Source organism: Monodelphis domestica, chromosome 6, assembly GCF_027887165.1.
Source record: "Monodelphis domestica isolate mMonDom1 chromosome 6, mMonDom1.pri, whole genome shotgun sequence".
Classification (NCBI taxonomy): Eukaryota; Metazoa; Chordata; class Mammalia; order Didelphimorphia; family Didelphidae; genus Monodelphis; species Monodelphis domestica.
In genome coordinates this window covers 29,098,050-29,117,942 of record NC_077232.1, presented here as the reverse complement: position 1 = coordinate 29,117,942, position 19,893 = coordinate 29,098,050, and the positions used below count along the sequence as shown (strand labels likewise).

General features: G+C 50.8%; 1 protein-coding gene across 1 annotated transcript; it reads right to left on the bottom strand.

The window, feature by feature from the left end:
- Positions 1–1,456: 1,456 nt before the first annotated feature.
- On the bottom strand, positions 1,457–17,479 carry PEX16 (peroxisomal biogenesis factor 16). Its single transcript, XM_016423490.2, has 12 exons — positions 17,246–17,479; positions 15,436–16,015; positions 14,495–14,530; positions 14,208–14,284; positions 13,986–14,119; positions 13,799–13,899; positions 11,469–11,549; positions 11,177–11,329; positions 10,988–11,060; positions 9,264–9,383; positions 2,503–2,567; positions 1,457–2,175 (listed from the first exon to the last, which is right to left on the bottom strand). Exons 2-12 carry the CDS (start codon positions 15,545–15,547, stop codon positions 2,117–2,119), a joined length of 1,011 nt encoding a protein of 336 aa, XP_016278976.1. The 5' UTR covers positions 15,548–16,015; positions 17,246–17,479; the 3' UTR covers positions 1,457–2,116.
- Positions 17,480–19,893: the final 2,414 nt, after the last annotated feature.

Genomic DNA, 19,893 nt, shown 5'->3' with positions numbered 1-19,893 from the left:
AAGCATTTAGCACCTGAATGCTTAGCAAATGCACACAGACTCTCTCCTTCCTTTTGTAGCCAAACTCTGTAATAGTTTAGTCCTAGAAGAAATCTACTGGTGGCCTCTGGCTCTTTCCCATCCTCATTTCTCAACCCTTTGCCCTGTGGCTCCAGATACTATCACTTGACAAGAACTGCTTCTTGAAGCCCCTGAGGATCTTAATGGCTAAATGAAATGTTTTTCTCAGCATCTTTTGGCATTGCTGACCACCCACTCCTCCTGGGCACTCTTTGCCTGGCTCCTCTGATACTACTCTCCCCTAGATCCTCTGTCCATCTGACCACTCCAGTTTCTGGTTTCAGCATCATCCATCTTGGCCCCCATTAGTGTGAGTGTTCCCCAGGGGTATGCCTTGGACTCCTCTCTCTAGTCTTACCTGTGAAGATCTCAGAAACTCCCACAGGTTCTAGTAAGTCCAGGGAAATGTTTCCCAATGCTGTATAGGCAGCCTCCTTTGTATTTAGTCACATACTATTCCAGTCAGCTGCCATCCTGAGTACTCCAGAGGTTTATGTCCAAAGCAGAATGCATTCTCTTCTCCTTAACCTGCTTCTGCTCCCAACTTCTACTTCTTATGAGGGAAGTTCTAACCTGCTTGTTGGCCAAGTGTACCACCTCCACGGCATCCTCCTCTTGTCCCGCCTCCCTCTGCCCTCATCCAATCAACTACTCAGTCTTGCCAATCTTTCCTCCATGGGGTTTGCAAAGACACTCTTCTATTCACTTATGCAGACTTCACTGCTGAGGCGTCAGGTCCTCACCATCTCTTGCCTGCATAATTTAAATTCCTAATGGATCTCCATCTATGTCAGTCCCCTTTCTAAGCCAAACTCTTAGGGAGAGGTCTGGATGCGTTACCTCCCTGTTAAAAAACCTTCTGTGGCTTCCCAGCATCAACAAGAGACTCGGCTCTTGAGATCTGTATTTCCCACTTGATTTCCTTTCCCAAACTGCGTCCCAGACAAACACCGCTCTGCATTTGATCCAGCCTGTGGCCATTTAGAATCTTTGCCTTGGCTCAGCCAGGGGATTTTCTCCCAATCACTGTATCAGGGCCGATGAATTCCCCTTTGGGGAGTGGAAGCCGCACAAGGGCACAGATCAGGTTATTTTTGTCTCTGGATCTCCCAATCAGTTTCCTCATCTGTAAAATAAAGGCGTTGGCCCCAATGGCCTCTTGGGTTATGATCCCCAATGCGTAATAAATGATCCCTGAAGTGAGAGGCTGTCTAGATTCCTATCTGGGCCACTGGCTCTTTAAATCCAAATTTAACAGCATCGTCTTAGAATTCAGTGCAAGCATTTGAAGGGATTCTAAGATTCTGATTGGCCAGCAGGTTAGCTACTCTTCCCAATCATGTCCTCTGCAAATAAGTACACCCCCTACAGTGTCACACAAGTCATTGAGAACTACTACCAGTTTCAGTTGGTGTTTATCACAAAAAGTGGGGCCTTGGGGAGAAGGAAAGATTAAAGACTCAGAAGGGGAGCCCCTGGAGGCCCAAGGATGCCTTCTGGCCACATCCTGGCTTTCCCAAGGATCTCCCTATTTACCTTCAACAGGAAGCCCTGACCCTAAGGTTGGGGGTCCTGAGGCTGGAAGGTGACAGTTCTGCTTCCCAGAGGTTAGGAGGTTCTTTTTTTTTTTTTTTTAAACAAAGCTGACTGCACATGATGGAGCTTCATTCCCAGGAAGTTCATTAAGAGAAGAATCACTGTAGTGTAGATGGGCAGAGCCAGGATGTAGTGGTGACCTCTCATACTGGGGAGCTGTCCTGAGTAGAACAGGTAGCCATTTGTTATTGAGCCCAGTGGCTTAGGTGGCTGGCTCTGGCTCCCCCGGAAGGCTGGCTGGTTTGGGCATCGTGGCAGGAATACTATGGGGCCTGGGCTCCCCCCAATATGGGAGCACAGAGGGGACACGCTTAGGAGCATCACCGGGGGCCAGTTTTATTAGAGGACAGAGGAGCTGAGGGGCTGAAGGGATGGGCTGCCTGATACCTGCAGCAGATCATGGCCCCCACACCCCCCACCCTCTCAGCAGCCCTCCTCCTCCTCAGCCCTGGATCTCCTGTCAGCCCCAATTGTAGAAATAAATTTTCTGCCAAGCAGGCAAGTAGTCCATCAGTGGCCCTGAAATGAGAGGGAAAGGATGAGGGGGTTAGGGCCTGGAGGATGCCAATATTATTTTAGGGCCCTTCCCTTGCCCGTGGTGGCCACCCTACCCACTCCAACTTGGCCTATTCCAGGGCTCTATCCCTGGGCCTTCTCTGTAGCCATCAGAGCCCACGTCCTCTGGTCTCCCAAAAGCCACCACTTGGCAGATCCAGACTCAAGAACCCCTTCCTCTTAGCGGTAGCTTCCCAGTTCCCTTGAGCCCAGCAAAGCAGCCAGCTACTGGGGGCAGCCAGGCTGGGTTCACAGCACCTGACTTGTTGCCCCTTGTCCCCTGACACTTACGGGTGACTAAACCAACGCCAGGAACATAATCGGCCAGCAGCCGCAGCAGGAAGAGGATCCTGTCCCTGGATGGAAAGACAGTGAGGGAACAGGCTAAAGGGGACTATGGAAGGAAATGCTCCAGTCAAGGATACTCCTATCCCAGAAGATACAGAATAACTTTGGGGAAACAGAAAAGAACTTGCTGAGGAAAGAGAGAGAGGTTGGAGCTGGGGAGGGATGGGGAGAACATGACCTTGGGCTCTGGATTCATCTTTGTACCTAGATGTCTACTAGGCTACCCTGGAATTAGCATTCAACTTTGCCTTTTATCTACATTAGCAAGTGTGGCAGCATCATTCATTTCTTCAAAGGAAAGGAATGAAAGAACACAAGAGCAACTGATTAAAATGTTAGTGAAGATGGCCCAATGGATTGAGAGACAGGCCTGGAGATGGGAGGCCCTGGGTGCAAATCTGACCTCAGACACTTCCTAGCTGTGGGATCTTGGACAAGTCACTTAACCTCCATCACCTACCTACCCCTTACTGCTCTTCTGCCTTGGAATGGATATAAAATATTTATTCTAAGGCAGAAGTTAAGGGTTTTAAAAAATATATAATTGGGAAATAATGAACAAAATAGTAAAAACACAATAAAACATAACTTTACATTTGAAAACTAAGTCAAAAAGCAGTCTTATGCATGGACTAGTGACCCCTTTTCTTTTTTTTAAACCCCTACCTTCTCTTAATATGAATTCTAAGACAAGAGAACAGTAAGGGCTAGGCAACTGGGGTTAAGTGACTTGCCCAAGGTCCCATAGCTAGGAAGTGTCTGAAGACAGATTTGAACCCAGGACCTCTGGTGTCCAGGGCTGGCTATCTACTGTGCTCCCTAGCTGCCCCCAATTCCTTTTCTATCTGAGCTTGATGGCACTGGCCAGAGGACATTCCTCCTCATCTCTGCCTCCTTCTTACAGGAGGCCTTCTCTGATGACTATTAGGTTGTTGGTGCTTTTGTCTCAAATTATTATATATATATATATTTCTCTGTTTATATGTATATATATATAATGCATATAAGTATATCTATATCAAGTTCTTTATTTACATGTAGCATCTCCCTAGTACAAATTAAGCTCTTTGAAGGCAGGTCCTGATTTTCCTTTTGCCCATATCCCATGGTACATTGCATAATGGGACATTGATAAACGCTTGGTGCGTTGGCCTGGGATTCATGTTTGGCCAAGGTAGATGGCCCTGATGGTCCCTTCCAATTCTGAGATTCTGTGGTTCTCTACACTTGAGGACAGCTTCCTGGGTGGGGCTTCTCCTGTCCCCTTGTTGGCTCTCACTCTACTTTGGCCCCTAAGCCTCTCCTCACCCCACCACAGATCTGAGATTCTCAATTCCTGCCCTTCAAGGGAAATGACAGATTCAGGAAATCTCCCACTGAAATCTGGACACTCAGATCTGACCTATAAAAGGCTCGAGGTTACCAGAGCACTTGCAAGTGTGTGAAGCCACACTGCAGGGCTACCATTCCATCCACCTGAGCCTACCTCTCAAGAACTGTCCCCGTATCATAAAACTGAGGTGGACAGAGGTAGCCCTAGGTCACATGAGTAGCAGAAATGAGATTCCAAGTGACCATGTTCTTCCCTGTACTGTGGGGGCTTCATATCTAAGCAGGGATGCTGGCCTTGCAGAAGGAAGGTCTGCTGAAAGGCCTTTGGCGAATGCTGCCACAAATGAACACTCCTGAAACTGCAGTCTAGGGGATGCCCTGACCATGAGCCATCCCGGAACTCTGCTGTCCCTGTCCTTGTGACACATAGGCTGGTCTAGGGGGCTCCGTCTCTGGTCTTACCTATCTGGGCCCAGCAAGCACTTAAGAAATACTGACTATGGCTATGGCAACCAATGAGTCGGAGCAGCCAGAAACCTGCTCTCTCTGCATCCAGAATCCTAGAATTTCAGAGCTGGAGAAGACCAAAGCCAGGCTCTGTCCCCAGCCCCCAGCTCCATCCCTACTATAACATATACAAGTATCAGCTGCCCTTTGCCTCAAGCCCTCCAAGGAGGATGAACCCAATCTTGGCTGAGTAAGTCAACTTTGGGAGAGCTCTAACTGTCTCCGGATCACTTCTCCCTAGGGGGCTCCTTGGTCTACCCTCCAGAGCCACACAGGCCTAATCCATTCCACTCCCTCTTTTGATTTGCTAGGTTCCTCATCCCCTTTGGAGAAGACTTTCCTATGAATAATTCTGATCCGATGCTTTCCAGTTGATAACCACTGAACCATAAGAATAATGACCACTTCTGAAGTTTTGTTCATCACAATCCATCCCGGTATTCAGAAGAGCCTTGTGGCTACAACCTCCGCTGATGCAGATGGCACCCCCTCGATGAACTGGCAGATGGTATTTGAGAGTTGCTGCAGTGGCCAAAAAATTCAACACTCTGTGGTCAATTGGGTGACAAGATTCTCCAAATTTAGGTAGGCTACTTGGACAGAAGGCCTGGCCCGCCCCTGATCCTCTCCTCCCATCTCTAATGAGAGTCTGTCCCTTCCATCACTTCCCCACTGACCAATCTCTGATCTTCCATCTGTTGACTTCTTCCCTGCTGCCTTCTAATATGTCCAAACTCCCTCATCCTTGAAACTCTTTCATTTGACCCTGCCATCAATTCCTGCTGTCTTTTTTCTCCTGCCCTTCACAGCCAAACTAGAAAGTCATCTCCACCCATTACCTCCACTTCCTCTCCTCCCACTCACTCCTTAACCCCTTGCAATTTTGATTCTGACAGCACTGCTCAGTTTAAACCGCTCTTCCCAAACAATCTCTTAGCTGCTAAACCCAAATAACTCTTCTTATTTTTCATCCTTCCTGACCAGGTAGGGGAGGCAGTGTGGTTCAGAGGAATGAGGGCTGGATCTGAGTTCAAACCTTTGCAATGCTATTTATGCTACTTATTACTGATACGACTTTGGTAAAATGAGAGGGTTGGACAAGTGACTCAGAAGGCCCCTGCTGGCTCCAAGCACTTGTTACCACAATTCATTTTCCTGGATGCTCTCTCTCCTCTTTTTCCTACCTGGTTGACCTCGTTCTCATTCTCCTTTGGCAGACCATCATACATGACTCATGTCTCTATGTAGGATCTGTCTTAGGCCCTCTTCTCTTTCTTTCCTTTTTTAAAAAAAAAAGCCATTACCTTACATCTTAGAATCAATACTGTATATTCCTCTCTGAGGCAGAAGAGTGCTAAGGGCTAGGCAATAGGGGTTAAGTGACCCCTACCCAAGGTCTCACAGCTAGGCAGTGTCTGAGGTCAGACTGGAACCCAGGACCTCCCATCTCCAGGCCAGGCTCTCGATCTACTGAGCCATCTAGTTGTCCCCCCCCCCCACTTCTCTTTCCAAACTTTCTCACAAGATGACCCCATCAGCTCCCAAAGGGTCAATGGTCATCTCTGTGCAGAAGATGCCCAGAACTACATAACCCACCCTTTTTCTCTCTCCTGACTCCATCTGTCAAACTTATCCACCTATTATCTCCCACTGGGATCCCAAACTCGGAGTGTCCAAAAACAGAACTCATCCCCCCGCCCCCTCATCCCAACCTACCTCTCTTCTTAGATTCCCAGTCTCTGTCAAGAGTTCCACTACCTTTCCAGTTGTCTGGGCTCTAAAGGAGTGAGTCACTCCTGCCTCTTTCCTCCCTTTCACCCCCATTGGCCACTGATGGCACAATCTTCTCATTCCAATCTTCCCAGCATCCCTCACAACCATTCCCTTCTCCAAACTCACTTGGTCCACACCTATCACCTTTCACCCAGGCCCTCATGACGGACTCCCTGCTGGTCTCTATGCCCCCTCCAAAGCACCCACCATTCAATGGCCTAAATGAGCTTCTCAAAGCCCAAGACTGACCATTTCACTGCTGCTCATGAAGATTCAGTGGTTCTACTTGAGTCTAGTATAAATGTTAAACTCTTTCTCTCACAATATGGCTCTGCCTTATCATTCCACAGCTATTTTCCATTACTTTCTGACCTGATATGCTGGTCTTTTGACTTGTTCTCTCTCCTGCTCCCAAACCTTTGCACAGGCTGTCCCTCTGGCCTGAACTGCCCTTCTCCTAATTTCCACCATTAGAATTTCTAGCTCCTTTCCAGGCTCAGCTCTGATGCTGCCTCCTTCACTAGGCTCTTCTTGAGTCCCTCTCATTCTTTGTTCTCTCCTCCTACCCTGGCAAATCATTCTGTATCTATGTTGTATTTATCTATGTATAAGTTGTTTCCTGCAGTAAAATGAAAGGTTCTAGAGGGAAGGTACAATTTCTAATTTTTGTATTTATATTTTAGAATAGTAGGGTGCTAGGTGGCAGAGATGCACATGCTGAGGTCCTCCAGAAGCTTCCGTTCTACCTGGGCACAAAGCACTCACCCCCATAACCACAGGTACACAGGTCATTGTGGGACAGACAAGGTCGTTGTGGGAGGAAAGGCTTTGGTACCTTAGAACCCTAAAACCAGGGGGGGACTGTGTCTCACACAGTAGGCAGATAGGTAGGTAGGTCAGCCCCTAGAGCATCATGAAGTGATGGTGTAATTAAAGAAATTAGCCAGCCTTGCCAGGGCTGGGACTGCTGCCTGGTGGAATAGGGCCAATGACTGACAACAGCAATGCTGATGCAGAACTGAGGGGTGCAAGGTGGGTGCAAGGTATTCTCCACCCCACTGGGGGGGAAGGGGGAAGAGCACAGGAATTATTATTGTTCCCATTTCACTGATGAGGAATCTGAACCTCAGAGTAATAACAAATTTTTTAAGTGCCATGCAGGGGCAGCTGGGTGGCTCAGTGGATTGAGAGTCTGGCCTAGAGACAGAAGGTCCTGCATTCAAATCTGGTCTTAAGACAGTTCTAGCTGGGTGATCTTGGGCAAGTCACTTAACCCCCATTACCTAGCCCTTACCACTCTTCTGCCTTAGAACTGAAATATAGTACTGATTCTAAGATGGAAGGTATGGGTTCAAAATAAAATAAAATTAAAAAGTGCCATGCTGTGCCCAGGGTCTCATAGAGTCAGTGGCACAGTGAGGTTGAACCCAGGCCAGGGGTCTTTTGGGGATATTATGCTACTGAACAGTTTCTCCCATAGTGTCCTCAGAAATTAAGATCCACACCACCTGCTTTAGCCACTGAAGAAATGAGGGAAGGAAGGAATCACATTTCAGTGCTAGAGGGGCCCTGAGAAGTGATCATGCCAAACCCAGATATGAACAGGAATGGCCACTAGGAGGCTAAACATCCTCTCCTGGAAGATGCCAAGGAGAAGGATCCCATTCCCTCCCTAGACAGCTCATCCCATTGCTGGACAGCTGCTACTGGGAGGAGGATGTTCTGTAAGACCCAGCCCTTTTTATTCATGGCTCCAGGGCCAAACAACTAATGAGCCCTTCAGATACAAGAAGACAGTTTTCTTCAACTGTCCTCATACGGCATGGACTCACAGCCTTTCCACTTTAGCCTGGATGCCCTCTCTGGACCCTCTCCAGTTTAATGACATCCTGAGCAAGTCCCCTAGTGTGATCTGACCCACTGGATGAGCATACAGAGGGCTTATTGCCTCCTTATTTCCAGAGGTGTGTCATCTTCCAGTGCAGCCCAAGATTACGGGAGATTTGTGGGGTGTCTGTGGACCATGCTGAGGGTGCAGTCTGCTAAAGTTTCCAAGATGTTTTCTGATGAACTATCTCCTGGGCTAACTTGCCTTTGTGAAATTGATGTGGGGAGCCCAAGGGTGAACTTTGGCCTTTGTCTTTCCTCAATGTCCTAGCCTACAGCAACACTTTCAGATCCAGCGTGTCTGAACCATCTTCCCCAGCTCTGAGTCCTCAGCAAGTCTGACACCCATGTCACCCGAGCCTTGCACTCATGCCCACCAGTGCCAGGACATAACCATCTCTGATCTGGCAATGAAACCAGTTCTAAATGAATCTAACTATACCATCATGCAGCGTGTTACCATAGGCAATCCCCCCAGGGTTCACACAAAAAAAGTAGGAACAATCGAGTTTGATCAAAATGAATGCATTCTTCAGATCCACTTGTCCCTCCCAGGCTCTTTTAACAGCTTCTAGAATTTTGCCAGGAAGTCAGATCAAATTCTCTGGCCTCCAGCTGACTGACTCACTTCTCTCCATTTTAAAATAAATAGTACCCATCCCCAGCATGCAGCACCACAACCACACTGTATGCCTGTTCAGATATCCCAGGCCAGGTCTTGGCTGCCACAAATGAAAGCTCTTAGGGCCTGGGGAGGATGTGGTTCATCTGAGCTGGTGGCTTTAATTCCCTTAGAGCAGCTCGAAGCACTCTTCTTACCTCCTTATTGATATTTGGTCTCGGCTCCCTATTGAGCTCATTTTGCCCTGTCCTTCCCAATCCAAAGGTCACTTTCCTTGACAAAGAAAGCAAGCTAAATTAGAACTGAACAGCCCTGACTTTTCACTGCTGCCAGGCATCAGAGCAGCAGTCTTCCCCTGGCTCCACTTCTCTTTTCCAATAGTGCTTAAGAACCAAAGCCTTTGGCTTTCCTTTGCTTTCCTGATATGCTTCCCTGGTGATCCTCCTGGGGAACCTGCTCTGGCTCCCTCCTCCTGGACATTCATGGGCTGGTGGCCCAGTTCTCTGGGAGTCCACACTGGTCCCTCAGGGGAGAGTTCTACCATTCCAGGTCCCACCCAGCCAATCTCCCAGGAATCCCTTACTCAGAGAAACGGTCATAGAAGGGGGAACGCAGCAGGTAGTAAAGCAGCAGGATGGTCCGACGCCGGAGCTCCAGGCGCTCTCGCCGAGTCAGCCCTTTTTTGTCACTCAGCAGACTTAGGCTGTGGGTGGAAGGGAGAAGGGGGCAGGGTTGAGGGCCCAAACATGCAGAGGAGGCCATTCCTTATGTCTACATCTCTTATTTCCCCTAGTCAAAACTTTCTTCAATAACCAAGCCCTCATTGAGCTCCTACTGTGTGCTAGCCACTGTGCTAAGTGAATACCCAAATGAAACCACCCTCTTCTGTCAGAGTTTTAGTCTAAAGGCAACTCAGTGAAGCTCTCAGGGGGCAGGGGGCCATTTCCATTTCTGCCTCTGTACCCCAGGGCCTGGCACCCAGTTGGCACCCCTGGCCTGGCCCCTCTGTCTGCTGCCTGAATGTCTTTGCTTGTACTTGCCATCTCTTGCTGCCTTCCCAATCCCACCCCCATGGCTGTATGGAAGTTCATGAAGGGCAAAGATTTTGTTTTTCTCCTCTGTGTCTCCCCAGTGCCTAGCCAAGGTGAAGTTCTGAGTAGGCATTGGAGAAGCATTTGTTGATGTGAAGGAAGATGGGGGAGGGAGGTCTCTGTGGAGCCCCTTTCTTCCTCTTCCAAGCACCCCCATCAAGGTCCATGAGAGGATAACTCTACTGAGGAAGTGGGAGGAGGCAGCCAGGTAAGGAGGCCCTGGAGCTCTCCAAGGGTTTCTAAAGTACTGACCCTGAGACACATAGTAGCCCTGGGAGGAGATGGTTAATGCATGCATGATTACTCTCTTTTGTGAATGAGGAAACTGAGGCAGGAGGACAACTTGTCCATGGCCACAGAGTCATCTTAAGTACTTGGATGAGTAGCCAGGTTCTACAACTCCTGTTCATAGATCTAAAGCTGGGAGGGATCTAAAAGGCTTTCTGGTCCAAGAATAACCTTAATTGAAAGGTGATGATGAGACTGAGGCCCAGGGACATTAATGAACTGTGCCCAGGATGCCCACAAGCCATCTCAGTTCTATGCTACCCGTTTGCTGCCTCACCCTGTGTGTGTGCTGATGGCAGCCTGGCCATCAACCAGGAGGCTGTCGTCCTTGCTCCTGCCCCAGCACCCTCACTCTGGGCAAGGGGCACAGATACCTTTTTTGGTCCAACCCTGAGAGTTGAGCTAAAAGTAATGAGAAGGAACTGCAAAGAGGCAGATTTAGACTTACAGGAAAGAAAGGTCTCTTTATAGCCAGAGTTGTCCCAAAGAAGAGGCAGCCTCCAATCAGGATTGATTTCCAGCTCATTAAAAGCCTTGAACAAAAGGCTAAGGTATGAGCACTCTTGGAGTTATGTGGCAGAGAGCCCTTGGAAGGGGGCAAGCACATTGACAGAGGGGGAGGGAGAGGAAAGGGAAGGAGAAAGCAGCTTCATAGTGCCTACTGTGTGCCAGGTGCTGCACTAAATTTATTAAATTATCTCCTTTAATTCTCACCACAACTCTGAGAAGAAGGTGCTGTCATTAGCCCCATTTTACAGATGAGGAAAATGAGGTAGAGGGTAAATGACTTGCCAAGGCTGGCAGAGGAAATGGGTTAGATTTGAACTCTGGTTTTCCTGACTTCTATCCACTGTGCCATCTGGCAGCACGGTGCCTCTGAGATCCCTTTGGCTGTGAAGGTTCAAGCCCCAGCCATGCACACACTCACCTGGTCACATCCAAGATGGCAGAGAGGAGCCAAGGCTTCCAGGACCGCTGACCCCACAGGCCCAAACTCAGCACTGACAGTGAAAGGGTCAAGGTCCTCTTGGACAGAGTGGGCCCAGCACCACCACCCTCCACCCCCTCCATCCTCAGTCTCTCCTCCCCCGACCACAGCCTAGGTTCCGGCAGATACAGTGCAGCAAGGGTCGGGCTATGTACACGGATTCAGCAATGGTCTCCTGTAGCCCCAGGGGAGTGGGGCCAGCCTCCAGCTCCTCCCCTCGATGGGAGAGTCTCCCCTCTTGCTGCTGGGGGACTCCCCAGTGCCTTGAGTGCAAGGATGGTGCTGGAAGGCAGAGTCAGACCCGTAAGAAGAGAGGGAAGTGGCTACCTAGGGGGCGAACAAGGGGGGAGGGGGTCCCTGTGGAATTAAAGCCCAGTGAGTGACCATATGTCCCTTCCCCATTCCATCAGCCCATGCTTACTGCTCTGCAGGGATCGCACCACCCGGTTGGACCTCTTCCCCACATAGGGCCGGTCCTGGCTGCCCAAATTGTGCTCACCACCTAGGAAAGGAAAGAGGCCAAAGGAGCAGGGCAGTTGGTATCCCAGAGACAGAAGTCACACAGCATATCCATCAAGTCTCTGATTCCTTGTTACCACAAGAACTCTCTCTGGCTTTTTGAGGTCCTTCCAGCCTAGCCCCTTCCTACCTTTCCAGTCCATTTCTACTAAACTCCCTTCTCAGCTCTGGGATGCAGACAAGTCCTCATACAGGACCCCCAGCCTCCTCCCTCTGGGCCTCTGTACTCCCTGGGCATCCCTCAAGGCCAGGGACTCTCCCTTCCACACTCGGCTCCAATGCCCCTATCTGCAGGAAGCCCTGGGCCAGCTGCAAGCCACCTTCTGCTCTCTCCTGAGTTCCTAGAGGGCATACTGCTGTCTTTTTTGGTCTCCCCAGGATTTAGCACACAGTAGTCCCTTAACAAATGCCCGAAGACTGACAGAGCATGACAGCAACATGTACTCTGCCACTGCCTAAGGACTAAACCCAATTCTCGATAAGGACCCCAATGGCATCCAAAAGGCATCTGCGCTGTGAGGGGGGAGTATCCACTGAATGCCAATGCTGATAACACCAACTTGGTCCTCTGGGGAGGGAGCTAAATGACCCCCATCCTGTAGATCCTTAGGAAAGGCAAGGAAAGCTGGCACAGCCTGTCAGGTGGCTTCAGTCTAGGGGCAGCAGATGGCCACAGGCTCAGGGGAAGGACAGGCAGGATCCTGTGGACTAAAATTCTCCAGAGGAAAACAGCCTAGGTGAGAGGAAAACCTCTCCAGCATGAGTTTCTTTTCTTTTTTTTAAAACCCCTACCTTCTGTGAAGAGTGGTAAGGGCTAGGCAAAAGGGGTTAAGTGACTTGCCCAGGGTCACACAGATAAGAAAATGACTGAGACCAAATTTGAACCCAGGACCTCCTGTCTCTGGGCTTGGCTCACAATCCACTGAGCCACCCAGCTGCCCCCTCCAGCATGAATTTCTGGAGGAACAAGGAAACAATTCCAATTAGAAGGAAAGAGAAGATGGGCATGGTCTCAAACACAGGGGTTTAGGGAACTCACCCACCAACTTGAACCTGAGTCAGTGCTCAAGGTGAGAAAAGGGAAGCAAAGGCAGCCAGAAGAAGGCAAAGGTGAAAATGTAGCTGGTCTCCCAGATGGCATCTGTTCTGCTGACACTCAGCAGGGGCTGGGATGGAACAGGGGCAGAATAACACAGAGGGCCTGGATCTTGTTTTCAGCAGTCTCTGTATCCTCAAGGAGGCTGAGGGCCCGAGAAGGATGAGGGCCACTACAGCACATGGACAGTCACAGCAAGGGAAGAGCAAACCCATTCAGATTTGGCTTCTGTTTCTCTGCTGAGAGAAGGGGACTAGCACAGTGCATATCTATCTGACAGATATCAATGCCTGGCCACCATGCCTCCTGGCTCTACTTGGCCTTGCTTCCTTGCCATTGCCAGCACTAATTACCCAGGAGAGCATCTGCCAAGCTCTTCACCTGATAACCCATTTTCTTCTATTTAGTTAAAACTCTTACCTTCGGTCTTAGAATCAATTCAATACTAAGAATTGATTCCAAGGCAGAAGACCAAGGGTTAGGCAATGGGGGGTAAATCAAACGGGATATATCTGAGACCAGATTTGGACCCAGGACCTCCTGTCTCTGGGTTTGGCTCTTAATCCACTTAGTCACTTCAGTGTCCCCCAACCCATTTTCTTTTGCAAAGGGTTGGTAGAGCTATGATAGTGACTCATTGTCCCTGGAAAACTCTGCCATATACAACACTGGGCTTCCACCAAAAGGCTACATGAATGTTGTAAGGGAGGGAGCCTGGTCTCTGAGTCAGGAAGACCCAAATTCAAATCTGAACTCAGACATTTCCTAGTTGTGTGACCCTGGGCAAGTCCCTTCAACTCTGTTTGCCTCAGTTTCCTCAATTGTAAAACAGGAATAACAACAGTAGCACCTACCTCCCAGGGTTGCTGTGAGAACTGAAATAGATAATAATTGTAAAGCACTTAGCACAGTGTCTGGCATGCAGGAAGTGTTCAATAAATGTTTGCTGTTATTTATTAAGCTTCTGCTATTCCCTATCTCTCAAGGGTCTTTTTAAGAACAAAGAAGGAAAGCTAAGGGCCCTTAGGAATCATCTAGTCCCATTTTCTCATTTTACCCAGGAGGAAAATCCAGAAAATCCAGGTGAATGGCTCAAGGTCACCTGGAGAATAGAGCTCCTGCTTAGGGAGATTCACCTTGGGAATGAAGCTGCATCTCCCGATCAAGTGGCACAATGGGGGGTGAGGTCTGCAGGCCAGCCTTGTACCAGAGCAGCAGGAGAATCCGAAGCACAGCCCTGTGGGGACAGAAGCCTTGGTGGGGGTGCTTGTCAGAGGGCCTTGGGTCATCTCCCCCCCCCCTCCCGCCCACCCTCCAACATACTTAGCCAATTGGATGAGGACGATGATGAGCCAACGGCCCATTTCTCCCCACACCTTGGCAGCCCCCATCTCCATGAACACTTCCACACACTCCAACACACTCAGCCATGTCAGCAACTTCTGCTGGGACAGAGACTATGAGAAAGAAGGGGGTTAGAGGGGCCTGGTGGTCCAGATATGCACCTCCTGCCCCTCCACCCTGGGGCCCTCCCTAGTCCCTTACCACAGGCAGGCTCTGCCTAAGCTCCTTCCTCAGGATGCCATCGTTCAGGAGTACCAGCAGGTTGGAAGCCGAGTACACTGGGAAGCACCAGAGGCAGCAAGTGAGGAAAGCCTCCCTTCCCCTTCTCCCCAGAGCCCCAAGCACAAGCACACCCCCAACCCAGCTGGGCTAGCGCCAACCTGTTCTTCCACCTCCTGGCTTCCCATGAAGCACACCACCCTCTTTGGGCAACCCCCCCCACCCCGGGTCTACACCCTGTCTAGATCTACACCCTGCCCCATACACACCCAGTTCTGAGAGCTCGTGGGAATCAGCAAATCGACCTGGGAAAGAAAGAAGTAGCACAGGATTGGGGGAGGGGGGGCTCCCTCTACCCAGTGGGGCTCAGAACACAAGGGCCCTCCTTCTACAGAGAAGGACAAGGCCCAGACATGAAGGGGCTTGTCCATAGTCACCCCCGCAGCACAGTCAGGGGAGAGGCCCAGAGCCAAGTCTCTAAATCTCTTGGGGGAGGAGTAGGGTGCTTTGAATCCAGGAGTCTCTGGGAGGTCTCTATCTCTTGGGCTCCCCGAGGGATCTCTGAATGTGAGTCTCTTTAGAGGATATTTCTGAATCTGAGATTCCTGAGGAGGGGGGTGTCTCTGTCTCTCAGTCTTAGAATCTCTATGTTAATCTCAGAGCCTCTCAGTCTCTGGGGGAGGTCTCTCTCTGGGAGGGCCTGATATCTTTCAGTCTTAGCTAGTCTCTTCTCAGTGGGGGTTGTCTATCTCAGGGAGTCTCTATCTTGTAGTCTAGTGTGGTCGATGTCTCAGTCTTGATGACTTCTTCTCAATGCAGGGGGGGTGGGGGGGTGGAGTCTCTGTCTTCCAGTCTAGGGAGGTTCTCGGTCTGGGGGAGTCTAAGTCTCTGGGGATCTCCATCTCTCAGGTTCTGTCTCTCAGTCTGGGGAGGGTCTGTCTCAGTATGATGTGTGTGGGGTCTGTCTCAATCCTTTTAGTTCTCTCAGTATAAGAATTTCACGGTTTCTTGAGATCTGTCTCTGGGGATGTTTCTTGGGGGGATCTCTGGCTCTGTGGAGGGTCTTTGACTCAGAAGGGGGGGTCTGTCTTTCGGGGGCGGGTTGTCTCTTGAAGGTCTCGCCCTGCTGGGGGAGGGAGGTCTCTGTCTCTGACTCCAGGGGGTCCTAAGGCCACATACCCCACTCCGGGGTCAGAGGTCAGAGAGGTACCTGCCAGCAGGTAGCTGAGGCCCCGCACGGCCGTCTCCAACTGGGCCGTGGCGGCCGGATGGCGGGTCACGTACTCCTGGTAGCGCAGGCCCAGGAGCCGCAGCTTCTCCATGGTGCCTCGGGACTGGAGTGAGACCGGGACCGCGGACAGGGACCAGCTGCCGCCGCGTCCTGCGCCCTCAGCTTACTTCCTGCTTCCGGCCCAGATCCCGCCTCATTTCCGTCCGATTAAGTTCCCGCCCCTTAAGGTTGCCTTTGGCAACGGCCAGCCCGGTCCCGCCTCTCAATCCCGCCATTTCATTGGTCCTGATAGTCCACAAGCCTGTCCAACCAGGATCCTGCCAGGCAGAGCTCCACCGCCCTCTGGCAGAGTTTGTTATGCGCCTGCATCGACCCGTAAGGCTAGAGCAATAGCCCGTACGGTGGATTCCAGAGAAGGGAGGAGCTAGCTCTTCCCTATCTACAGCTTGACTAAGCCAATCGAGTACCGAAAGAGTCGAATAAAATAGGATTTAAAGGGCCACGTTGCGAGCTGTGGGGAAACCGTCTGGAGGCACCTGGAGAAGGGTCTGTGGTCAGCCTGGAAAAAACAGAGCTCCCAGTGAGGTTTTCCCTCGGCCTTCCAATAGAGGGACGATATATGATTGGGAAAACTTAAGGCACAGAGCCTGGGAGGGGCAGAGAGGACTCAGGCCCCCTGCCCGGGCTCTAACGCTTAGACCCTCAGCCCGACCAAGGTCCGCCCAGCCTCAGTCACCCGGGGTTCGTTCAGTCCTTGCGGGTCCGAGGTCCGCACAGCCCCTGCCCCTCCGGGGTTCGTCCTACCCCTTGCCCAGGCTCTGATGTTCATCCTCAAGTCGTCTGTCCAAGACCTCCCTGTCCGGGGTCCGTCCAGCTCCAGCTGTCCATGCAGTCCCTGCCCATCCAGGGTCCACTCAGACCCATGGCCCTGCCTGCCCTCGGAGGCGGATAATCCGCTGCCACTGAGCCCTCCCAAGCCAGGGAAGCGCCCCTGCATCTTCGAAGATCCCTCTCAGACTTTGCGGGGGTCCTGAGCTAGGTCAGTTTAGCTCCATCAAGTCTACTTTCGACCTTGGGGAAACCACTGCCTCTCCTAGAAGGGTTCACTGGAGGGGAAGGACAGGAAGCTGGGGTTCAGTTACTACTTCTTCACCTTGAAATCATAGGGTGGAGAGCCGAAGGTCCCATCCAGCCCAACATACGGGGAAACCGAGTTCTCAGAAAAGTTCTGAGATTTACACACAATCACCCAGCTAGCAATGACTCCCCTTTTACTTTCTGCGAATCCTGAGGGGAGAGGAACTTTGACTAGATTGAAGGGAGAAGGAGGAAGGAGAGAAAGAGAAGATCCAGCAGATTAGATGAGAGGAGGAGGCAGCTTTCCTTTCTCCTGAGACGGGTACCAACAAGCCCTGGTTGGGTCAGAATTAGGGACTGAGCTAGTTCTAAGAGAGTGGGGAGTGAGGGACACTGACTGACCTGGGCACACATCACTTAGCTTTTGGGTCTCAGTTTCTCTGTGCACCTCCAGTCTATCCCTTCCTTTTCTCTCTGTCTTCCTATCTCCCCTTTCTTTTCTATTTCTCCCTGTCTCTTCTTTTCCTTTCTTCCCTAGCTCTCCCTCTTCTTTATCTTCTCTCACTTGCCCTCCTCTTTTTTATCTCTTACTGCCTCTCTTCTATTTTTCTCACCTCCCCCCTTCTCTGTTCCCCTCTCTCCCTCTCCTTTTTCCTTTGTCTCTGTGTCTGTCTCTCTCCCTTTCCGCAAGGGACCCAGGTACCCTCCTTACCTTCTTAAGAGTGTTTCAGGATCCAGTGAGATCTTGGGAAAAGAGGGCCCAGGGAAGTAGAGAGTGCTGTGGCCATTTTAAGACATTCTCCTTTTCCTCCTTCCCTCGAAGACAGGAGGAGGGAGAGAAGAAAACCAAAGGGAGGGAGATCTCTCTAGGGAGAAATTGTCCCCAGAGCCTGAGAATGGAAGGAAATATGCATTAAGTGTGCATTGTCTCCCAGACACTGTGCTAATATGTTTGCCTTTCCTGGGCCCTTCCAACTACTTTGTATACATCTAGTATCTCCTGATTTGTATCTCTTTTGTTTACCTGCCTCCTCTTATTACAATGTCTATTTGTGGTCAGAGGCTGGTTTCACTCCCTTTCTTCCTATCCCCAGCGCTTAAGACCATGCCTGGTATATATTAAGGCTTAATAAATGCTGGTCGGCTTGGCAGAATCTGGGAATCACAGAGCCTGAGAATTCAACAAACATTAAGCACCTACTATGTACCAGGTATATCACCAATATTTATTAAGGGCCAGGTCAGTCAGTGTCCCTCACTCCCCACTCTCTTAGAACTAGCTCAGTCCAGGCATTGTGCTGGAACCAAATCTGAGCATCACAGAGCCTGAGTGTTCAATTCAACGAACATTTATTAAGTGCCTACTGTATACCAGGCACTGTGCTAGGGCAGAACCTAAGTATCCCAGAGCCTGGAAATTCAATTGGAGAAGCATTAAGTGCCTACTGTGTACCAAACAGTGGGAGGGCAGAACCTGCTAATCCCAGCTTGGGAACCTTCCAGTTAAGGAGGATCTTGGAGGTCATTCAAGTCACCTCTGCCTTGTACATTAGTATAAAAGAATAGCACACTTTGTGCCCTGCTGGCCCAGGGGAAGTGGGGGGAGGGATGGAGCTTGGGAACCAGAACCTCAGAATGAAGTCCCCTTAGAAGAGGGATTTGAAGGTAAGGCTCTGAGCTGAGTCCCAGGGAGTCCAGCTCTGGTGGGGTGGTAGAGGGTGGCCCCTGGAAGAGCCTAAGGCCTTTCCAGGGAAATCAGGTCCAGGAGCCAGTCCTTTGGCTGTCCTCTTGGTTTCCCCTCCCTGATCCTGGCTAGATAAGAGCCCCACAGACAAAGAGCAGCTGTGTGCCCCGTGAGAGCCACGGGCTGGGCTGGGTGCCTGCCCAGGCACAACTGCTTCTTGGCTCCTGCCCAGAGCTGGCACCGGCGCTCTGTTAAAAGGGCTGGAGGTTGGGGCGGGAGGGGAAAGGAGGGCAGCTGGCCTTGAGCCTCCGGCCTCAAGCTGACCCTCTTCCCTTGAGCTGAACCCCTGCCCCTTCCGGCCAACACATGCACTCAGACGGGCTGGCCAGCCCAGTTAGAAGCTGGAGCTCCTCCATCTCCACCGAGAATGAGGGACTGGGGAGTCGCTGTGTGAACCAACCAGTCGGGTCAATGTTAAAGAACCTTGATTCAGGAAGACCTGAGTGCAAACATGTCCTCTGATACTTCCTAGCTAGGTGACCCTGGACAAGTCACTGTCCCCCTGAACTGAACCCCCTCCCCCCACTAAACCCCCACTGCCTAGAAACAGATACAGAATGTAAGGGTTCAATAAAAAGAAAAGAGTGCCAGCCTCCGGGCTGGGATGCACATTTTTAATCAAAAGATCTTTGGGGAAGGAGGTGTCACCTCAGCCTTAGGAAGGGCAGAGTGGACCCACTGCCAAAACTTAAGCCCCTCCCAAGAGGCTGCAAGGTATAGTGGCTAGAGAAGCCAGATCTTGAAGTCTGGAAGTTCCCTCCTGTCTGATTCTTGGCCAAGATCCTGGGGGTGGTTTGCCATTTCTGTCTGTCTCCAGCTCATTTTACAGAGACAAACAAGGTTAAGTGACTTGCCCAGGGTCTCACAGCCAATAAATGTGAGACCATATTTGAACCCAGGACCTCCTGACTCCAGGCCTGACCCTCTAGCTGCAATCTGCTTTGGTGGGGGAAGTTTCTGCACTGTGAACTCCTCTATATGTGTATAGGTTTCACCTGCCCCTAACCCTGGGAGGACCAGCTGGGGACAGGATTGTAGCTGTCAGGAAGCCTCAGGAGTTTAGCCACTACCCAGCTTCGCAGCTCTTAGCCAAATCGCCCTGGGCCTCAGTTTCCCTTTCTATGAAGACAGGCAGAGATATAAGAACTCTCTTCCCCCTGACATTTGGTGCTCTCAGGTGCCCCTCAGCACTAACCTCCTATTCTAGTAAAAAGAATTGCTATTTATAGAGCATTCTAAGGCTGACAAAGCACTTTTTCCATATTACCTTCTTTGGTCTTAGAACAAACCGGGAAGTGCTTACACTACGGATATTTTCTGAGGAAGAGCCTGAGGCCAGATTCAGTGACTTGTCGGGGTGGCCCAGGGAGTGTTGGGAGTGGAATTGGAACCCCGGGGCCAGAAGGCTGAGTCTTCCCTAAGACACCTCCTGCATCCCCGGTTCTGGGATGGGGTCCAGCTCCGGGGTTCTGAGGCTCTCAAGTGCCCCTTCCCGCGGCTCCCCACCGCGTGGGCTCTGAGGGCTCTCTCCCAGCTGGGACATTCCATGCCCTTTGTTCCAAGGTGCTGCTTAGCCCACTCTGCAAGCTCTGTGCTGTCTCTGGCCCCTCTCTGCG